Source organism: Balaenoptera musculus, chromosome 2 (genome assembly GCF_009873245.2).
Source record: "Balaenoptera musculus isolate JJ_BM4_2016_0621 chromosome 2, mBalMus1.pri.v3, whole genome shotgun sequence".
Classification (NCBI taxonomy): Eukaryota; Metazoa; Chordata; class Mammalia; order Artiodactyla; family Balaenopteridae; genus Balaenoptera; species Balaenoptera musculus.
In genome coordinates, this window is record NC_045786.1 from 137,938,452 (window position 1) to 137,962,337 (window position 23,886).

At 38.6% G+C, this 23,886-nt stretch overlaps 1 protein-coding gene across 3 annotated transcripts in view; it reads right to left on the minus strand.

The window, feature by feature from the left end:
• Positions 1–5,806: 5,806 nt before the first annotated feature.
• Positions 5,807–23,886, minus strand: part of PPP2R5E (protein phosphatase 2 regulatory subunit B'epsilon) — a 152,377-nt gene continuing 134,297 nt past the window's right edge. For all 3 annotated transcript variants that reach the window (XM_036842384.1, XM_036842385.1, XM_036842383.1), the window contains 6 exons: positions 23,621–23,674; positions 23,467–23,517; positions 21,616–21,735; positions 17,196–17,323; positions 14,971–15,072; positions 5,807–9,926 (listed from right to left, as the gene is read on the minus strand). In XM_036842384.1, the coding sequence (XP_036698279.1) occupies positions 9,827–9,926; positions 14,971–15,072; positions 17,196–17,323; positions 21,616–21,735; positions 23,467–23,517; positions 23,621–23,674 (555 nt within the window). In that variant the 3' untranslated portion in view covers positions 5,807–9,826. The remainder of the gene's footprint in view (positions 9,927–14,970; positions 15,073–17,195; positions 17,324–21,615; positions 21,736–23,466; positions 23,518–23,620; positions 23,675–23,886) is intronic.

Consider the following 23,886-nt stretch of genomic DNA (forward strand, 5'->3'; position numbering starts at 1 on the left):
GTATAGAGATGAAACTGATTTTTTTCTTTAAATATTGCTGAATTTTATTTGCAAATATTTTATTAAGCATTTTTGTATTAACATTTATGAGAGTTAACGGTTTGTAGTATTCTGTACTATTAGTGTTCTAATACATTTGACTAGTTTTAGTATCAGGGTAATGATACCTTCATCAAATAAGTTGGGAATAATTTTTTAAAAATCTATTTTCTGAAAAAAACTTGCTTAAGATTCCAAAACATTTTTTTGAGATGAAACTGATTCTTGTGTGTTGACTTAGTATTCTACTACTTTGCTGAATTCATTATTAGTTCTAACTACTTTTTGTGGAGTCCTTAGGATTTCTATACCATCATACCATCTGCAAACAAATAATTTTACTTCTTCCTTTCCAATCTGGATGCTTTTTATTTCTTTCCTTGCCTAATTGCTCAGGATAGAACTTCCACTATGTTGGAATACAAGTAGTTAAAGTGGGCATCCTCACCTTCTTCCTGATCTTAGAGGAAAAGCTTTCAGTCTTTCACCATTGAATATGATGTTTGTTGTGGATTTTCACACCATGGCTTTTATTGGGTGGGCCCAATAATTGCCTTCGGTTTTTTAAGTAAAAATAAAAGACACATTTTTCATTTTCACCAAGAATTTTATTGAACAACATATTCACCCTTTTGTTCCACTACCTTCTGCCATTTTTCAGGCAACTTCATAATTCCATCTTCCCAAAACTTTTATCTTTTTGAGCAAAGAACTGTTCCAGGTGCCTTTTACAGTCTTCCAGGAATTAAAATTTTTTCCATTAAGCAAAATTTTGTAAAGACCTAAATAACTGGAAATCCTAAGGTGCAATGTCTGGTGAATACAGCGGATAAATCAGAACTTCCCAGCCAAGCTGTAACAGTTTTGCCCTGGTCATCAAAGAAATATGCGGTCTTGTGTTATCCTGAAGGAAGATTATGTGTTTTCTGTTGACAAAGCCTGTATGCTTTTCATCGAGTGCCACTTTCAGTTGGTCTAACTGAGAGCAAGTTACTTGTTGGACTTAATCATTTGGTTTTCGGAAGGAGCTCATAATAGAGGACTCCCTTCCAATCCCACCATATACACAACATCACCTTTTTTGGATGAAAACCAGCCTTGGTGTGGTTGGTGGTGGTTCATTTCGCTTGCCCCACGATCTCTTCCATTCCACATTGTTGTACACTGTCCACTTTTCATCTCCCATCACAATTTGTTTTAAAAACGCAACGTTTTCCTTTCGTTTCAGTAGAGAACTGCAGGCGAAAAAATAGGTCCAAGAAGGTTTTTTTCGCTTAACGTGAAACACAAACATCAAAGTGATTCACATAACCAAGATGGTGCAAATGATTTTCAACACTTGATTTGGATATTTTGAGTATGTCAGCTATCTCCCACATGGTATAAAGCTGACTGTTCTCAATTAATGTCTCAATTTGATCGCTATCAACTTCAAGGGGTCTACCCAACCATGGAGCATCGTCCAGCGAGAAATCTCCAGCACGAAATTTCACAAACCACTTTTGACATGTTTGATCAGTCACAGCACCTTCTCCATATACTGCACAAATCTTTTTGTATGTTTCAGTTGCATTTTTACCTTTCTTTGAAATAATAAAGCATAATATGTCGAAAATGTTGCTTTTTCTTCCATCTTCAATGACTAAAATGGCTACACACAAATTCACCAATATTATGTCTTTTTTTAAATGCACACTGATATGATAGCTGTCACACACAATCTAACAAATTGTTTTGAATGAAGCTAAAGAGCACTAAGTGCTACTGGAGCCATCTTACGGGGGAAAAAAAAAGGAATGAAACTTTTGGCCCACCCAATATTCTGTTGAGGTAGTTTCCTTCTATTCCTGTTTTGTTGAGTGTTTTTATCATGAAAAGGTTGTTGAATTTTTCAAATGCTTTTGCTGCATAAATTGAGATGATTGTGTGGGTTGTTTTTCATTTTCCCCCTTCATTTTGTTGATGTGGTGTATTACATTGATTTTTGTAGGTTGTACCACCCTTGCATTCCAGGAATAAATCCCAGTTGCTCATGGTGCATAATCCTTTTAAATATGCTGCTGAATTCTGTTTGCTAGTAATTTGCTGAAGATTTTGCATCGATGTTTATAAGGTATATGGCCTTTAGTTTTCTTTTCTTGTAGTATCTTTTTCTATTTTTGGTGTCAGGGTTATGCTTATCTGACAGAATGAGTTAGGAAGTGTCCCCTCCTCTTCAATTTTTGGAAACATTTGAGAGGGATTGGTATAATTCTTTTTTAAATGTTTGTTTGGTAGAATTTACCAGTGAAGCTGTCAGGACCAGGACTTTTCTTTATTGGGAGATTTTTGATTACTGACTCAATCCCCTTACTACCTACATGTCTATCAGATTTTCTATTTCACTGTTGATTTAATCATTTCATCTAGGCTATCCAATTTTTTTTTGCGATACAATCATTCATAGTACTTTTTTTTGTTTAATTAATTAATTAATTTATTTATGGCTGCGTGGGTCTTCGTTTCTGTTGCAAGGTCTTTCTCTAGTTGGGGAAGCGAGGCCACGCTCATCGCGGTGCGCGGCCTCTCACTATCGCTGGCCCTCTCTTGTTGCGGAGCACAGGATCCCAGATGCGCAGGCTCAGTAATTGTGGCTCACGGGCCCAGTGCTCTACGGCATGTGGGATTCCCCAGACCAGGGCCCAACCCATGTCCCCTGCCTTGGCAGGCAGATTCTCAACCACTGCACCACCCAGGGAAGCCCCATAGTACTCTCTTATACTCTTTTTTCTTTCTGTCGAAACAGCAGGAGCAGTGATTACCTCCACTTTCCATTTCTGGATTTTTAGAACTGAGTCATCTTTTTTTTTTTAATTTTATTTGTTTATTTATGGCTGTGTTGGGTCTTCGTTTTCTGTGCGAGGGCTTTCTCCAGTTGCGGCAAGCGGGGGCCCACTCTTCATCGCGGTGCACGGCCTCTATCGCGGCCTCTCTTGTTGCGGAGCACAGGCTCCAGATGCGCAGGCTCAGTAAATTGTGGCTCACGGGCCCAGGTTGCTCTACGGCATGTGGATCTTCCCAGACCAGGGCCCGAACCCGTGTCCCCTTCATTGGCAGGCAGATTCTCAACCACTGCGCCACCAGGGAAGCCCCATAGTACTCTCTTATACTCTTTTTTATTTCTGTAGAACAGCAGTGATACCTCCACTTTCATTTATGATTTTAGTAACTTGAGTCATCTTTTACTTAGCCCATCTAGCTAAAGCCTTGTTCATTTTGCTGATCTTTTCAAAGAGTACCAACTTTTGGTATCATTGATTCTATTCTCTATTTTGTTTATCTCTGCTCTAATCTTTATTACTTCTATCCTTTTGTTAACTTTGGGTTTAACTTTTGGATTAATAAAATAAGCATTTATTAAAAGGTAATAATTAGTATTTTTTCAGGTTACCATGTGCCAAAGCATTCTGCTAACTACTTTACATATAATACTAATGGAATATAACAACACTATAAGTACCATTTTACCTGCATTTTACAAAGGAAACTGAGGCTTAGATCAAGTGATTTCCCCAAAGTCACACAGCTGATAAATGTCAGAAGCCAAATGATTCCAAGAATCTCTGATTCCCAAGTCCACGGCCGTCACCTTGGGTGACTCTAGACAGAGACATCTCGCCTGAAGAGCTTTGGGGAGGACAAAGGGGGCCGTGGCTGATATCCATCCTGGTTCTGAGGCCTCATATCATCTGGTAGCAGCAAAATGTGACTCACATTGTACGACTAATTCAGACTTTGATTGCAAGAGGTGAAATAAATTAAATGAGACATTAAAGAGGCAGGAAATCTGCACATCAGAGAATGGGCAAGACTATGGACAGAGGTAATCAATAAATACTGCTCCAATCAATCAATGAATGCACATGACTTGCAGTGGACTTTTAGGTATGGGGCACAGCCATGTAGCTATTAAACTTGGTTTTTAAAATCTTCCTTTTCAAGAATAAATTATACATTGAACATGTATCATAATCAGAAAAACATCTAATTTTAATTCCCCTTATCCTATAGTTAGTCTTGGTTAACTATCCCATAGTTAGTCTCTGTTAAAAAAAAAAAAATCTAATGTGAATTTGATCTAAGAGAAACCACCAGGACACACTATTATATAGAACTCCAGGAAATAGGAATTGGACTGTACATTAACTTTGCCTCCATTATAATATAGTGTTTACAGGCAGGAGGCAATGTTATAGAAAGGATTAGATATTCCATGAAAATCAACTCTTAAATTTCTTTGAACCCTAAATTTCTTTGAACCCTTCTTTGTACAAGTCTCTTCTTGGTAAATAACTTACAACCTTCAGATGTTAAAATGGTCATGCTTGAAATACAAAACTGCTAAATTTACCAAGATTTTTCCCTCCCCAAGTCAGAGTTTAACTGAACATGAAACAGTAATTGGTTAACTCTACATGGTTCCAAATCTGATATGATTTAATTAGGCCAAGAGAGGAAAGCACACCTAAATCAAATGCTTTACAAAGAAAGTATCCCATGGTTGGCTACAGATGACACTCCTCTCATCACATCATGATGAGGCCTACGTCCCTTCACTGTCTCTGAGCAGACCTTGTGTCATTGTTTGACCAAGAAAATATTACAGAAGTGATGCCATGACAGTTTCTGGCCCAGGCCTTAAAGTATTGGCAGTGTCCACTTCCTGTCTCTTAAAACACTCATTCCTAGTTGTCATGCTGTGAGGAAGCCCAAGAAGGCATCCCCATAAGGAGGCCCATGTCAAGAAGAACTGAGGCCTCTGGCTGAACACCAAGCCAACAGCCAGCACCAACTTGCTAACAGCCATATGAGTGAGCCATGTCGGAAATGAATTCTCCTATCCCACTTGATAAACCCAAGTTGATACTTGAATAGCAGAAACAAGACATTATTGCCAACTCCTGCCCACACCATACATTTGTGAACAAATGTTTTGTCACCAAGTTTTGGGGGTAGTTTGTTATCCAGCAATAGACATTGGACCACTCCCTAATCACAAACTGATTTTCTCAAGTTGAAAGCCTGAACATACCAACCCCACTGCCTCGCAGCTACATTGATCAAATCTACCATTAGTATGGTTCAAAAAGGCCATGGACGTCAGAAACAGACAAACAAACAAATACACACAGCCAGGCACCTGAAAACTCTTCACTGCTTCTTTATTAGGATGCACCCACAGTACAGAACCTCTCACACACCTGTGAAAGGGGAAGGTTACTTTCCCTTTGGGAGCACCTTCATTTTTGTTTCTGTTACCACTTTGAAGAAAGTAAATCATTTTCAAAGAAAGACATTTTAAAACTCCAAATGTTTTAAGACTCGGCTTGCATTTTGTTTGTGTTTGAAAAGGAAGTAGCACATTTTAGCCAGCACTGGAAGATTGCTTTGTGGCATTTTAACTTTAATGTGGATCAGAAGTCTCACTGTCTGGTTGACCCAGTCTATAATTTTCATATGCAACTTCTCATAGCAAAAATGTTTCATTTTTACCTCTACCCACAAACAGATGCTGTTTAAAAAACACACACACGACTAATTTAAAACCAATCATGAACCACAGCATTTCTAACAGGGAAAATGAACTTTTGCTGCCCTCTCCTGCTAAAACAATGAAATACTAAAATACCAAAAGATTTATGAAGCTAAAGCGAAATCCTCAAACCAAAAGCAATGGACATGTCATTCTCATTATACCTCAATCAAAAATCAGACAACAACCAGAAAATGTATTGGTAATATTTATATTTGAAAGTTCCCCATTGATACATGAGGTCTGGATTACAACTTATATACAATAAGTGATTTCCAAAAAAGTAAAGAAAGAGAAGGGAAGGAAGGAAGGAAGGAAAGGAGGGAGGGAGGGAAGGAAGGAGGGAGGGAGGGAGGGTAGAAAAGGAAACCTATATTCATAGACATCATAATATGGGATGTTCATTTCCAAGAGAGATACTACTGCTGCTATCGTGCACAAGAAGCAGCACAAATTAACACTAGATTAAAATTTGCTCAACTTTCTCTCAAGATGCACAATCCTTTTAGAGTTTCAAAATTAAATACTGAGAAATATAAAATGCGTTGCCAATATAGCTACTACAAAAATCCTTTGTGGCTCATTCCTTAACTCCACTCAGAGAAGCAGCTGAGCCAGAGTATAAAAATAAAAATACTGATGTGCAAATAAAATATCACTGATCATGTCTGGTGCCACCTTTTTGCTACAGGTGACTGTCACTTGTTATAACATTGGTAATAGCATCAAAAGAGAGAATCTCTTCATTTTTTGGGCCAGGTCAGTGCATCCAATTAAAGGGAAGAAAAAACAAAACAGAAGAAACAAAACAAACAAACAAACAAACAAAAACCTCTGAACATTTAAACAATGCCAATAACATCCATACATCTTCCCTTTCCCACCCCCCGATCCCCACAAAAAAATAAAAAAGCTTTAAAGCTCTAAATATACTTTTTTTTTTTCTTTCCATAGTGTGATTGAGCCTAGGGCTATACATTTAAGTATAGCAGGTGCAATTATAAGCAATTCCTAGCTCTGCACCCTGGACTGTCCCACGCATAGAAGGAGGTACAAAATAAATTAAACCCTTCCATCTAGGCAAGCAAGCCCAAGACGAGGAGCGTAACCCTGCTTGTGAGTATCAGAGGCATTGAGGGTATTATCTATGTCTTACTTTTTTATTTTTTATTTTATAAAAAACCGATGTCAGGGAGAGCAAAATATAATAAAATTTAAAAGGACGAAACACTGAAGGAAAACAACTGGAGACACCTGCACAATGAGAAAGGAATGCATGCTTGATTCAAAGTATGAGATGGGTCAATTCACTCACATGGTTGTTCTAGGCCCACAGCCTAAGGCCTCAGCATCCTTCTAAACCACAGGGTTCTGTTTTTGTTTTTTGTTTTTTCTTCCAAAGACACGCTTAATCCTACCCTGAAACCAATATGGCAGGGATAAGGTTGGAGCGATCATCACTCACTAACTACAATATTTGCTATTTAAAAAATATATTTATATATAGTTCTGGAAATTAGGAAGCAGACAAATATAACACAAAGATGCATTTGTCACATTAACTCAAGTTGCGGCAACAGCAGAAATGTGGGAAAGGACAAAGAGAGGCTGCTGCAAATGCAGCAAGTACGTCCTTAAATACGTCACATAGCGCAACAGTCAGATTACCTCAGTTACTGTGCATCAACTGGACACAACATGACAACTGCCACGTTGTCACTTTCAGTTAAAAAGAAAAGACAGTGTTTCTTCTCAGAAGTTGCTCTATGAATTTTAGACATATATCTATAATAACTTCTTTAAAATACGTCTAAAATTTGGCTTTATTCTTCTCAGTTTGGAATGATCAACATATGAAATTGACATCAAGGATATCGGTGTAGCTCTCACCTTAACTCTGAGGACAGGGTGAGGTGCAAAAAAGGATCCTGGTCTTTCTCATTTCAGATGACTGCATTTCATTCTAATGGGCAGAGATATTTCATAAACCTGTGATTGTAATGTCCTCAATCTAAAAAGATGAATTAACGGCAAACAAACGTTTATATTGTCAAAATTAAATGTAAAGCAGAGTTAAAACTAACAGGCTAAAATCAAAGGGCTAAAGGAGATGATTTGTTACAAATTTATTTTTATCTTTAGCATTTGAACTTGCACCTTTGCTCCAGTACTTTTAAAGTAAGTTGTTTTCATCTTTGGCAGCCTCTGCCAGCTTTACATTGAATTCCCATTAATGTTCTATAAAAAAAAAAAAAAAGTCTATTAATTCCATTAAACCATGTTGTGTTTGGTATTGCATATGACTCTTTTACTGCTGTTTCTTTTTCAGAATTAACAATGCCAAATTTGTTTTTGTTTTACAAAGTTATTGAGATGACAATATCCATAATCAGCTGACTTTACGCACAAACTGTGACCTGATAATCCTGAAACACTTAATAGGGGAGAAAGGTCAGTGGCTTCTTTTTTTTCCTTTTTTCTTGTAAAGAATAAAATTGCATATTCTACCTTATATTTTAAATGGAAGGAAGAAAATATACAAGCCCATATTGATACCATATTTCTATTAAGAGCAACAACAGTTCATATGTTCCTGTTTGCTACTATCACAATTCAACACAGGAACGCAGAATCAGCTCTATACCACGAATACTGCTGGAAGGGATTGTTTAGGATTATCAACTCACTGCTGCCAAGTCCATAACAAGCAAAAGCATCCTGGAAATAAATCCCAAAACACATATCTTTCAGTACACAATAATGCAACTGCTTTAGGTAAGTACATAATGTACACAAGTTTTATCAGCATTTTAACTCCCCAAGATGTAAGCTTCCTCTTTTAAATACAAAGCAGAGAGCCAATAAGATAGATCTATAATACAGCCTTAGATTTTGTTTTTTGTTTTTCTTAAACAATTTGGTCACAATGCACCTTTGATATAAAAGCATTTTTAAACTTTATTATTAATACTCAGGACATTAGGAATTTCCAGATTTTTTCAGTAGCATTTGTAGAACCACTTTTGGTAACAAATACAGTAGTTAGGAATACGCATTCAATTTAGAATGCATAATAATGTTTATCCTGAATCCTTTCTGGCTAAAAACAGGGCCGGCGCTGTGTGATGGGATATAGAATGAGAATCTACAAAAAACACTGTAATACGTTGTTTTTTTCCCAGAGGCTTCATCCTCTTTTGCTGGAATACTTTATAAATACATATTAAAAAGTAAGGCAACAACTCCAAACAGTCCAAGCTGTTTGCTCAACTCTATTCCCAATTAGGTTCACAATCCTGGTGATCAATTTCATGGTTGTACTGTTTAGTGTTTGTCTTTCTTATTTCAAAATGGTCCAAAAGGATGTCTTCTGACATTTCTAAAACATCTCTGGTTTGTGTGTTCAATGACGTACATAACTAATACTGGTCAGGTACTGAACCCTATGATGTCCCAGTGCCTGTTTTCAAAGGATTCAAGACATTGATTTGGAGTCACCATAAACTGATGCGTGAATCCAAAATTCCCTTCCCTACTATGTTTATCACCTGCTCTCTTTTACTCCTAATTTTAAAACTAAAGGAGTACCAGGACTACCTGCTTACTGGAAAGATGTTCGCTCCAGTGAACAAAACTTTTATCAGGGACCTTTATAATTCACGGCCCCATTCCACGTGGACATTCAACTCATGAAGATGTGCAAAAGGAAAAGATGTCAAATTACAGTCAAGTTACCCAGAGGAGGATGTTATACAAACTTATAAGGAAATGACAGTCTTTTTTTTCCCTTCCTTTACTATAAATACACTTAACAGCTTAGCAGAAAGACAAGCTAAATTTAAGATTGTTCACATTTGAAAATTGTTTCATACTCTCTGCTAATGATAAATAAGGAACTCCCAATAATGGAATTTTAATATACAAATTTCATTGACAGATCTTCGAAGACTGCTTTTTTTTTTTTTTTTTTAAAGAGGGTTAGAACAATGATTATGTTTGCCAAGTTCTGAGAAGTCCATCTACTGTCCAAACTTTGGACTGAAGTCCTTTTTTTTTTTTCCTTTACTTAGAGACAGGTATATACAGTGCTGTTGTAATAATGAAACAAATGTGAAATCTACTGTAAAGTTGCACAATACAGAAAACTGCTGCTCCATCTTCTACTACATAAATGTGTGACTCCACAGGTTAGTAAGGTTGTTGTCATTATTTTTGTTAAGTTGGAATTATCCCATCACGTCTAAGACCTCTCTTTAACTCCAGATCCTCCAGTTTTTTCCACAATTCTTCACGCTCCTTTTCTTTCTTTTTCTCACTGGGGAAAAAATAGAATACAAGGTAAACAACTGAGAAAGTGTAAAGAGATTATCCAACAATAACTGCCCCTTTGACATACTTTTCCCCAGACTTTTTAAAAGGTCTCTGAAAAGTTTGGCATTTTTGGTTTTTCTCTCTCTTGCTTTTTATTTTTTCTTGACACATATATAGACATAAAATAGAGTAGGAGATGACAAGAATATTTTACTATTTCACATTAATATCCCTTTATACTTAGCTTAATAAAGAAAATTAACTTCAAAATTACCAAGAAAGAAAAATGATGATCATTTTTATGTATCTGTTAGCCTAAAACCAATGGTACATTATTCATTTTTACTTTGGGTCTAGTTCAAATCTGATTTTCTTTTTGTCTCCAAATAGTTTCTCAAAAGGGTTGCTAGAGATGACACTGATACAAAGAATGTAGTAGGTCAAGAAAATATACTTCCTCTTTATTATTACTCATTTTTCTTACATTATGTATATGTAAACTCTTTAGCAGAATCTTGTTCTTACAAGTATTAAACCACAAAATCCACATTACTAACTTATTTTATACCTATATATATGGACAAATTAAACATTCTTCTGTGATTTCAGTTTTAATTCTGGACAGAACTTTGTTGATATTATTGGGTATTAAATTTTTAATGTTCCAAGCCTTCAAATTTGGCTCAATATCAATTTGACTAATGACTTCCAGACTTTTCAGATTTCACTGTTTGGAAAAATTTACCAAAAAACTAGATGTTCAAAATAGGGTAGGGACTCCCCTGGTGGCACAGTGGTTAAGAATCCACCTGCCAATGCAGGGGACACAGGTTCGAGCCCTGGTCCAGGAAGATCCCACATGCCGTGGAGCAACTAAGCCTGAGTGCCACAACTACTGAGCCTGCGCTCTAGAGCCACAGAAGCCCGTGTGCCCAGAGCCCGTGCTCTGCAACAAGAGAAATCACCGCAATGAGAAGCCTGGGTGCCTCAACGAAGAGTAGCCCCCACTCACCGCAACTAGAGAAAGCCTGTACACAGCAACGAAGACCCAACACAGCCAAAAATAGATAGATAGATAGATAGATAGATAGATAGATAGATAGATAGATAGATAGATAGATAGATAGATAGGGTAAACAAATTTTATTTTGCCAAGGACATTTTTAGATTACCATATTTTTATAAAATAAAGAATGTTAACTTTAACATCAATGAAGTAGTAAGTCCACAAACCAGGAATACATGGCTATACTATACATTAAATAATTTCATATTTATTAAAAATAATTCACTACACTGTCCCTAGTTTCTTCATGTTGTGATGAACCAGTAAACAGCAGACCCAGATAACATTTGTGAATCCATAAATTCAGATAAATCCTGAAAACAGGGGCTCTGCCACCCCAGGCATGGCAGATTATGGTCCTTGTGCAACTTCACTTGGTAAGAATTTAACTTCACTTAAGTAAGAATTTTGTACTTCACTACAGTACAATATGTACTCAGGGAAGGAAATCCACATAGGTTGAGTGAAATGTGTATATAATTCCATTGCCTCATATTTTTTATGTCACCAATTTTTTAAAGTTATATTGATATCTACAGCAACAGAAATTAATCTTCATCCCCCCCGCCAAAATGTCTCTAGAAATATCTAAGGAATTTTATAACCTCATTCCACTAGAGTATTGAGGGAACATTTAATTATATAATATGGTAATTAATATTATCATTTTATAATTATTATTTCGGTAATTTAAGCCTTGTTTACTACAACTAGTTCCAACCAGCTCAAATACAATCTGCACAATATGAATTTCAATGAGTGTAATAGTTTTTCAAACAATTACCTATTTGGTAATTTTGATCCTGAAAATTTTTATTTATAGGGTAACAAGGGCAAGATTAGATAATTCTCCAACCATTATGGATACTAGATTCTTAACTGTAAAGCAAGCTGTTTGGTAAATTACCACTTTTGGTTTCTCAGTACAGTCCGGGGATAATATTAGGTCTAAATAAATGTTATCACAGAACACTGATTTAAAAGTAAATTCTACAGATCCTGCTGAGTTTCAATGCATATTGATCTTCCTATTTGGAGGAGGAAGAAGATGGTAAGCAAGGGCTTAGAGACCTTATCCAACTAAAAAACAGCTTAAACATATGTTAGGTTCTCACTGCCCTAATCTGCAGTTGAAATTAAGTGCTGACATGATTAAAACACTCATCTTGTTACTGAAGCATTTCACGAGCCTTTGATCAAGAGTTGCATGGCAATCATCGCAGTCTATCCTGTGGGGCTTTTCTTCCAGATGAACTTCTTGCTGAGTTATCATACATCTTTTACACTGACAACTTTATCTTCAAAAATCCTAAATATTTCTGAGATAGCTTCTGTCACCCCCATTCTTTCCCACTTTTCTCTCTCCCTGTAGGTGGCAATTTAAAACTCCACCAAGTTGTCATACTAGGGATAATGTCAAACTCTCTTCCAATTTCAATTTCACAGAGCACTAATGTTGGCATATGTATCAATATCTATCAGTGTTACTTACTCCACCCACCTGTTTTCAGATTTGTAATACTTAAAAAATTTTGATCTGAACTGAAACAGTTAGTTACTTCTTGCCTTCCGGAAGTGAAATCCTCCTTTCATTTCTTGTCTAACAATACCAAATAAATCTCTTTAGTCTCTTTTTCTCTTCCCACATCCATGGAAAAACCAGTATTTCCAACTATTCAGTACAACCTTCTATTGCTCACTTGACAAAATATTACCCTGGCTTTAAAAAAACCCTTCTGGGCTTCCCTGGTGGCGCAGTGGTTGAGAGTCTGCCTGCTAATGCAGGGGACACGGGTTCGAGCCCTGGTCTGGGAGGATCCCACATGCCGCGGAGCACCTAGGCCCGTGAGCCACAACTACTGAGCCTGCGCGTCTGGAGCCTGTGCTCCGCAACAAGAGAGGCCGCGATAGTGAGAGGCCCGCGCACCGCGATGAAGAGTGGCCCCCGCTTGCCGCAACTAGAGAAAGCCCTCGCACAGAAACAAAGACCCAACACAGCCAAAAATAAATAAATAAAATAAAAAATTAAAAAAAAAAAACAAAAAACCCTTCTGTCATTAAGAAAGTCCACTCACTATAAGTCGCTTTAATATACCAGATTATCAGAATCAGCTTCATAGTGTCTATTCCTGGTCCCCTTGGTTCATTCCTATCCTTTTCAAGAGTTTGGCCTATTTAGTTTAAATGATAAATGATCAGAAAACAGTTCTGAAATTCAACAGAAATGAATGAATTTAATTCAATCGATTTGAATATTTTAGAAATAAGGTCTTTAATAGTCTTAATGGAATTCTACAGATTTAATCCTTATTCAACTAGGACAATAAAAATGGGTTTTTACTTACCATAAAAGAAAGGATATTATGTACAATGCACTCCTTAATTGTATGTCACAATATAAAAATGTGTCCTGTATCTCCTTTACTTAAATAACATTTTTTTAAAGATTTTAATTTAAGTTTGGAACATGGAGGGTTACTATAAATTTAATGATTTGCAGCAACTATAAATACTGTATAGTAAATTAAAAGTTCTTTAGGTATGGTACAACATATCCAATAACTGGTATTTATTTCAATGTGGCATAAAAAACCTCAGTCTCTTCTCTCTACCATTAAACACTTGCCATATTCCATAATTAAGTCGCTTTTCTATACTGCATCCTGGTAATTAAAAAAAAAATCACTGTGAAGGTCCTTTGTCCCTGCCACCAAACCTTTCCTTTCATTGCTCTTTTTATCTAAAATCCAAGTAACACATTAAAAATTGGACAAAGATGCAAGGGAACCACAGAAAGTTTTGCTCAGGAGGTTCAGCCAGGTCTTGAGTATGAAAACTCTGGGATCCTTGCAGGTCCGTGGTTTTATGATATACACAAAGCTGACATTTTCTTCTGGATGAGAAAAGCCAACCCAGAGGCTCAACTACTAACAAGCTCTCCAGACTTTCCTCAATCTCTCCAAGTATATCAAACCAGGGTCTGAATATCTGTGTGCCCCCAAAATTCATATGCTGAAATCCTAACCCACAGAGGTGACGGTATTAGTAGGTGGGGCTTTGGGGAAGTGATTAGGTCATGAGGGTGGAGCCCTCATGGATGGGATTAGTGCTCTTTTATAAAAGAGATCCCACAGAGATCCCTCGTCCCTTGCACCATGTGAAGACATAGTGAGACCAGCTATGAACCAGAAAGAGGTCCCTCATCCAACCATGCTGGTGCCATGCTCTTGGACTTCTAGACTCCAGAACTGTAAGCAATACATTTTTGTTCTTTATAAGCTACCCATAAAATACCCATAATGTGGTCTTTTGTCATAGCAGCCCAAACGGACTAAGACAACATCTTTTGGAAAGTGAACACATTGAACAAGAAATAACAAAATTGAAGAATCATGTAAACGAACTCAAGGAAGGCCTACTAAACCAGAGCATTTACTATAAAGAGTTCAACTGGTTTCTGCTCCCCTTTGATCTTAAACATTTCAAGATTTGTATAATACACTTTACCTCCTTGTTCTTTTCACTGCTCTCTAAATCGTAAGGAGTTTGTTGGCTTCTAGTATAGAAAGTAAGTTCTGGGCCAAAGAGCTAAACAAAAACGGTGCCTCATCTCTCCTGCTGCTGGAGTGAAGTACAAATCAGCCCCATTCTAGTTCAGAATGGGAGCGACTCCAGATGGCAAACTACCTGATGGTCCCCTTAAGTGGACCTGAAATACCAGTTATGTGCCAGGCTCTTAACCCTGAGGCAGAAGAGAAACATTATGGAAGGGAAGAAGGAAAGCAGCCTTTTTCAAAATGACACTTTGTTACCCAGTGGCAGACTAATAAAGTCGCAGCTAATGAGCATGCGAAAATGAATATGGAAATAAATAAAATTTGCTGCTTAGGATTTCAGGTACAATTAGGCAACTTCAGCAAAGAGCCAAAAAAAGAACTCAATAGTATTATGCACGGCTGACAAAAAAGCTTTAAAAAGTTACCGCTGACGATCTGACTTGTATGTGGCTGTCAGCTCATCAAACATGGTGCTGTTCATTTCCATAAACGCCTTCAACACATTGTACACTAACGCCACGATAGCCCTGGAAGCACAGAGAGGAGGGAATGTATTGGTTAGTCCCACATAATGGGATGCTGAATGAAGAAAGTGGGTGTACAGCCTTTACCTGAATGAGCGCCTCACACTGCATAGTCTCCATCCCTTTTTAGTTGGAACAACTAGAAATGACCTACAATTCACTTCCACATCAAGAGAGCTACATTCTTTAGGTAAGATATCTTTCTGAGGGGTTGGCAGGATTAGAAAAACAAAATCTAATTTTGCCCTCCTAATTATGGGTACCCAGAATAGACTTGCCTGTGGGCACTTGTTAATTTCATTTAATAAAAAGGCAAGCATAAAAATAAAGCAACTTCACCCTAAAAATGAGCACCTGTGGTAGGACCAACCTTTGAGACCTGAATTTGCATAGAATTTTATTTTTAAAGTGATAATATACATAATTCATCAAAATCAAAGGCTGTTCCCATGGTAACAAATTTTATATATCTATAATTCATATTCAAAGATGATACCAAGCCTCTGTAAGCTGGGCAGTTTACCACGAGTTATGTCTCTAGTTGGGATTTGCATCAGTCCATCCACTCCTTAGTCCCCTTGCTGACCCAATACACAGGCTGGTAAGGTAACTGGCAAGCTGGTGATGGCTGCTACTAGCTGTGCAATACTAAACAGCTAAAGAGCCAAACGGCTGCCTATGCTTATCCAGTGGAAGAATAAGCTCTTGGCAATGTGAGGACTCTGCCATGACGGGCTTGGTATCTTCAGACTAGAGTCTAAATAACATTGCCCTTTGCAAAACTACACGACATTACTTCCCTTTAATGTGTTTCGAATACCACTGAAAAAGGCATTGGTAAAAGTTAGGCCATATAATAAACCCTGGGTTTGATGTTTCTAAAACATTCATAAGAAAGTGGACTTGCTGTGTTGCTTCTGCCCTGTGTCCATTAAAAGGGAAACTTATGGGGAACGACCTTCTCAAATAGGATGGGCAGTGATGGAGAAGAGCCAAATACAATCTACTGAGCAGTTACAGACACTTGCTAGAAGCACTCTCTAGGTTCTCCAGAGGCTATCTACATAATGAGATTTGTCTGCTAGCTCTTTATTTTTATAAGTTTTAGTCATAAAATTTGACAAATGTGAAAAGTAAGAAATATGGTATTTTATAGCTGTATGTAAAACTTTTAGACAAACATACTACGAATATACTAAATTATCTCTAATTTTTAATGCCACATTAAATTTTCTTTCTATTCCACAGAGAAATATGTAAAGCTCTTCAAATACAGAATGCTTTAACTTCCATAAGACTAGATGATAAAATCCTCTTTGGACATTTTAAAATGTTTCTCCCCCTAGAGAACCCATATAGTGACTGAACTGGTTTTTAAGAAATGGATCTTGTTAAAATGCAAATCAGTTCAGAGCACTTCCCTTCTTACAACTCTTTAGTGTTTCCTTATCATCCACTTGGTGAAGACTCACATGGGCACCACTCCACTTTCTAACCCTATCTTCCAGCAACCTCCCCAAAATCCCTTGTGCTTCAGCCCTCCCAAATTCACAGGTCTCAGAACATGACAGGTGCTTCTTACCGTTTTGTGACTTTTTTCTGTGATGGGTAGACCCACTATCTGAATGGACTTCTCCATCCCATCCACCTGCCAAATTCTTTTAAGATTCAGTTTGAGCATCATCACCCTATCAATATCCACAAACTTCTCCTCTTGACCCAGAGCATCCCCAAAATACCTCTGCTACATTCACAGACAGGTCAAGAAGCCCTCAAGTAAACAGATATCTGAATATAACGGCACTTAAAACACTGTTTTATAAAATATCTGTTTATTTGTGGGTCTCCCCAACCAGTCAGTGAATGTCTAAAATGTAGGGATTTTATCTTTTCACATATCTATCTTCAGCATCAAGCACAACATCTGACACATAGCATACATACAAGACATTTTATTAATAAGCAAAAGAGAAGGAGGGAGGAAGAGAGGCCAAAGGAGGGGGAGAGAGAGAAAGAGGGAAGAAGGGATGGAGGGTGGGGGGAGGGAAGAAGGAAGGAAGCAAGGAAGGAAGGAAGGAAGGAAGGGGAGGAGGGAGGGACGGAGGGGGAAAACTGTGAAAACCTACGGATTCCAATGTTCTTTTGAAATCCTATAAAGACTGGAAAACATGATGGGAAGGATGACATTAGAGTTTTCTTCTATCAAACTCATGATGTATTCATTATTCCAATAATAGAGTGCCCTTTCCGCCACCTTTGAGAAAAGAAAAATAAAATGTTAAGAGAGAGAGAAAGACAAAGATAAAACAAAATTATAATCTCTTTAAACAAAAGTATTTTAAGACTATCTTAATATCATTCAATCAAGTATAAAATTAAATATTAATCACACTTTACATTTTTGGGGGTTTAAAATCTTTCAGAAAGTTCCAAAGTGGTTCATCAATTTGGGGAAGAAAAAGAAGTTTTTCCTACCTACTTATTTATATTCTCCTTTAACAATGCCCATTTCATCTGATTCCACATTTTCCCTACACAGCTCGCAAGCTCCAGACACCCTCACCCTACTTCTAAATGCTACACTGTTTTCCCCATCACTTTAATCCCCTTCCTGGCTCACCTCTTTCATCCCGCACACTGTAGATCAACCACAAGGCGCAGCGCGTGGCTGGCCTTCAGTCAGTAGCTGCTGAAGAAAACCCAGCTGCCCATCCCTGCAGAGCAGGCGCATTTGCTAAGCACCTCCTATGGCCAGGCACTGTGCCCACCCTGCAGGCAGAATGTGTCATCCTTACCACCATGCAAGGAGTGGGAACCACTGTACAGAAGAGGGCACTGAGGGTCAGAGAGATCGGGAACCTGGCCACAGTCACACTGCTAGTCAATGATAAACTGGGATGTGAGTCTAGTGCCCAGACTCTTTCCAGAGTTCATTTCTGGTCCCTTCCTTTGAACTGGGTAAGCCAGGAGGAAGTCACTCAGTTTAGGACTCAGGGATACTGGCTGTACGTACATTCGCTTGCTACCTCAGACCCCTCTTTTCTGACTGCCACATTTATCAACTGACTCTCTGAATTCAGAGGAAGGCCTCAAAAAAAAAATCTAAAAAGTAATCTAAAATAACAATAATAATTCCAATAAACCAAAGTCTCAAAAAAAAAAATCTAAAAGCCTCTAAAAAGAGTAGTTATATGGGGAAAGGGAAAAAAGAGTGGCTTCTTTTATTCATACAGATTAAGAAATTATGTTTTAATTAAATAAATTTAAATTTAACTTAAATGTAATCATTTAATTTAATAAAATGGTACAACCTGTGCCCACCAATAGACTCTGAGAAATTAGAACCTTTCCATTTACATTATTCAATTTGGTTCACAAAAAAATCCTGGGTCTCATAAGGCACTAGACACTGAGAGTACAAAGAAAATAATTCACAAATATTGAATGTTTACTATATGCCAGGCACTGTGGTAAGTGTTTCACTTACATATTTTCTCATTTAATCCTCACAACCAACACACAGAGTAGATACCATTATTTCTATTTTGCAAATGAGGAAACTGAGGCTCCGAGGAGATAAGCCATAGCCTCAAGGTCACACGGCTAGCAAGTGACAGACCCCTAAGTCCCTCCTTCACCTCTTCACTCCATTATCCCTATGGAGCTCGTGTGCTGGTAGGGAAAGGGGGTTCCACGATCCCCAATCCAACATGAACTGTGATAGATGCTGTATCAGATCTAGAAATAAAGTGCCAGAGGAAAGAGCAGAAAGAACAATCCAGATGACTAGGGGGAGAGGAAGAGTGGCAGAAGTGTACCGTAGGCCACAGCATCTAAGCTGGGCTTTGAAGGATGAAGGAAAGAAGCAAAGGGCATTCCAGGCCAAAGGAATTACAGGAAAGGGGGGCAGAGGCACCAACATGGACAACGTGTCTCGAAACACGAAGCATACGTGTGGCTGAGGCAGGCAGAGCACAAGGCAAGGGAAGGGCGGGGCGAAGAGGAGGAACGAGGATGAGGCTGCTCTGAAAACAGCCCACAGGAGAAGCTTCTAAAGAGGCCACAGGGGGGTGCTGGTAAAGGAAGAGAGACCTAGGCTTCTCCTGTATCCAACTAGGAGTCTAGTATTTACCTGCTACTTAATGCTAATAAGTATCCTAAGTTCTATGTATCTATTTATCAATATGTAAAATCACTTAAAGAAAGAAAGTCAGTATCCAGCAAAGCCCTTTAAAGAGGAAAGGTACTGTTTATGCAAAGTGAAAATTAGCATGTCTGACAGCAGGACAGAACCACTACTTTCCTGGGACCCACTGTCCTCCCGCGCACACACACAGTGCAGTGTCTCTAGCTCAGAGCCTTCTAACCCCAGTGCCACACCTGGGCAAGTAGTGAGCGGCATCTGACTACACAGAGTGACACTCGATAAATGTTTGCTGGATGAACCAATGAACACTCAATGAATGAACAAAGAACTTCTTTACTCTCCTTCTTTCTTTTGTTCTCAGTTTTACTTCTGTCAAGGAATTTAAAATTCTTTTTCCTTCTGCTATGGACTGAATTGTGTCCCCACCCCCCCTACCTCCATCCCCGTCTCCCCCTCCTGCAGGAAATCCAAATGCTGAAGCCCTAACCCCTAGTGTGAGTGCATTTGGAGACAGGAGTTAATTAAGGTTAAATGAGGTCATATGGGTGGGGCCCTAATACGATAGGCTTGGTGGCCTTATACGGAGAGGAAGAGAGAGATTTCCTTCTCTTTCCTGAAGCATGCAGGAGGGAAAGGCCATGTGAGGACACAGTGAGAAGATGTGCAAGCCAGAAAGAGCCCTCACAGAGGCATACCACGCTGGCACTCGGATCTCAGACTTCCAGCCTACAGAACTATGAGAAATCAATTCCTGTTGTTTAGGCCACACAGTGTGGGGTGTTTTGTTATGGAAGCCTGCTGCAGTCTAAATGTTTGTGTTCCCCCAAAACTCCTATGTTGAGACCCTAACCTCCAAAGATGATGAGATTGGTGCCTTTTAAAAGAGGCTCCCAAGAGCTCCCTAGCCCCTTCCACCATGTGAGGATACAGCGAGAAGTCTGTGACCCAGAAGAGAGCCCTCACCCAACTGTGTTGCCACCCTGATTTCAGACTGCCAGCCTCCAGGACTGTGAGAAAAAATTTCTGTTGTTTATAAGCCACCAGAGTCTGTGGTATTTCGTTAGAGTAGCCCTAAGACACAGCCCTAGCTAATTACGACACTCTGTCTCCTTTCTAAGCTTCTGAGCTTCATTTAAGGCTCCCTGGTGGTTCTCATCTGAAAAGAGAGTCCTGCTCTTTGCCCTCCATTACCACAAACACATGATACAAACTGAAAAATAAGGTAAACAATCCAGATATTTGAGCACCACAGGCCATGTGTAACATGTAAAACATCTACATAGTGTCCCGCATTTTTAAAAAAATCTAGACGTGTCATATCATCTGAAGGTAATGGTTCATGTAATGGTTTCTACTCTTTTTTTGTTTGTTTGTTTTGGCTTTGTGGTACAATTGCAAGGTTGTCATAAGATCACTGACTTGACATACTAAGATGTCTTTAGGTCAAAAATTAAAACAACAACTACAGCCAGTGTCTCTAACTATGCAGGATAATGACAGCTCAGAGAAAAGTCCACCATCAAGTCCCCCATGTTAGTAATGGGGTTCTGTGCTGCCAACTACAATCTGAACAGTGTCTTCAAATCAACAGGCAGTATATAAAGAGTCAATTCTCTAGGTCTGTGACTTGGACCTTTAGTGAGACAGCCAAAGTATAAAACCTAACGTGTTTCACCCAAGATCACCTTCTTCTCTCCAGTGTGGGTCCCACAGCACTGCTAAAATGTCCCCAGTCGAGAAAAGGGTTGCCCAGGCTCACCCTCCCTGTGTTCTCCCAGAGCGGCCACAAGGAGGCAGAGTGGTGCCACAGGAAGGGCACGGGGCTTTCACCAGAAGCTACGCCTATGGGACTCCCCACTCCCTGTTAACTGGGGAACTTGAGCAAATCATTCTCTGAGCCTCATTTTTCTCATCTAGAAAGTTGGGGGGGGGGGAAGCCTCAGAGGATAATCTGAAGTTTAGGAGTAACGTATGTAAAACATCTGGCACCGTATAGAATGTCAGCATTCTCTTTTTCTTTTAAGCTTTATTCAGCATTCTCTCCTACACACTATAGGAGCCCTAACAGTTCACCTCTTATTCAGCCCTTTTACTTGAGACATGTTATTTTACCACTTTGAGGGTCAGTGTTTACATCTGTAAAAATCATAATGCCCTCCTTGCAGAGTGGTCCTGAGAATTCAAGTTACTGGGCAGAAAGCACCATCACAGTGGCTGTCATGTAGCAAGTGTTAAGATGAAGGTGGTGATTACCAAAAGCATTGTCATCGTGTGAAAAAACAGCCAATAAAAACAACAGGTAGCTAGTGTCCATTACACTTCTTTCAACACCAATGAAACTTTACCAAAATAATAGGTGTTGTATAAGCCCCTCTGGTTCATGCCCTCTTATTACTAACCTGAAAATGGGGGCTAGAGACACACTTGGCAATTTGTTTAAACAAAGGTTCTTGGATTTTAACAAATTGTGAAGGTTCAATCACATCCAATATTTCTTCCAGCTCCCCAAGGAACATGACCTGGAAGTACATGCAAAACACAAAGTGTCAGGTGTTTGATTAAAAAATCCATATGGACAATGAGGATTAATGAGGGTTTTGCACAGTTTTAATATAATGAAAATTTATACATAAAACCAAACATGAACAAAACAAATCAGGGTTTAACTTATGTTAGATGTTCATTTCACAAGGAATTCACCAGAGAGTACTTGTTAAGAACAAATTCCCTATGGCACTGAAAATGTGATTCTATTTACTTTGGAAAAAATACTCTATGTGCTACATCTATTATACAGAATGAGGGGTACTTACACACTGCCACAGGGCCCTGGGAAATGGGACTATCCCTTTGGGGCTCTCCTCCTCTCCTCCATATTTTTAAAACAGTGGGCAAGTGGCCCTCCTGCACGATGGACAAAGCTCACGGCAGCAGCACATGCAGATATTTGCCAAACATTTACAGCCCCTGCTATGTGTTAGGCGCTCCTCTAAGAGACACCAGTTCGCAGAACACACAAAGTCGGAGAGACACAAATGAGGAGGTTCAGCCACACACACACGCCACTCTAAAGCCCTCAGCACACACGGACCCAATCTCCACACTTACACACATATACATACGAACGCACTCACTCGCTACAGAGCACAATGAATCTTGTGACCTCAGTACCATCTGCCTCCAAAACCAGAGCTTTTAGATCACAAAATGGAGTCAAATCAATAGTAGGGTCACTTGTTTTAAATAAAATGGAAAACTGACAGAAATAAAAACCACTTTCCTATTTAGGTATGAAGAAATAACTGCCTAGAAAAAAAATTAAGCCTGCAATTAAAGTACGAAAAATGACGTTTTCATATCTTGAGATGCATCTGGGTAGCAATGCATAGTTTAATCTTACCTAACAGGTATTAAGAAATTAGATGATTTTCTGAAAATGTGTAAAGTAGGGTTCTGGAGAATCGTAGCTGATTTGAGAAGGAGGGTGTTTCCGTTAAAAGCGAAATAGAGTCGAGCCTTGCCATTTGTTAAGAAACATTCTGAAGTTCTTCCAAAATACTCTCCAAATGAAAAACTAACAGCTGACTTTTGTTTCTGGGCCATTTTCCATATGGTTTCTAACCTTTCAGAAAAGTGGGTGCAGATCTGGGGCCCAGCTAGGCTCACCGCGAAGCTAAGAGCCTCACTTTCTCCACAGCAACCTCACACAGCACATGCCCACTTAGGTCTTGGCAAAAGTACAAATGATTGTAGATCAGAGATTTCCAGGGCCACCTGTGAACAGCTGAAACTAAAGGTCTGTAATATATTTTAAGATTGTACATAGTAAGATCCCACCTACATGATGCTTTAAAGTAGGTATTGGGGCAGCTTGCTGTAGCATCTATCAACAGTGACAGCAAAACCTTCATATTATGTAGGTGGTCACTAGGAAGGGGACATCACTAGAGCTAGACAGTTGGACACATGACTGGGGTCTGCCTTGGGCTTACCCAGGGCTGAGCAGCCCAGGGTGAAAGCCCAGGGTTCAGGAATCAGGGAGGCAGGTTGTGGCCTAATCACCTGTACTTAGCACACCCAGGCAGGCTACTTAACCTCTAAATAGCAATTTCATAACTAGTAAAATGAGAATATTTACAGTCCTGCCTTGCTGAGTTACAATGAGGATTAGAGGAGATAATGCATTTTTACACATGCTTATTATCTCAGTGCTCGAGTAAGCTATTAACACACTGACATTGAACACTTACCTCTTTTTGACTACATGTTTTGGGCCAAAATTTCATTAATCCCCTAATAACCTAAAATGAAAAGGAGAAAAAACAAATTGCAGTTAATTTTCTTATATACGCCATGAAAAGTGGTCTTTCTGAAGTTTTTTGAAATTATGGAAAAAATACTTACTGGTTCTGTGAGTGAAGGATCTTTCTCCAGAAACTGTACTATGCAATATGCCAGCTGGAGAAAGAAACAGACAAAAGACAAAATTGGAAATTCTATATACTCAGGGCTCAAAGATGTATTATTAAAAAGCCCTAAAAAGTTTCCAGAGTCTGGTTTTAATAACTTCACATTCAATTCATTTTTAAAATAAAGTATATATAAAGCAAAATATGAAGCTACTTTTTCAAGCCAAAGATTGACACTAACAAGGCTCCAGGGAAATTTTT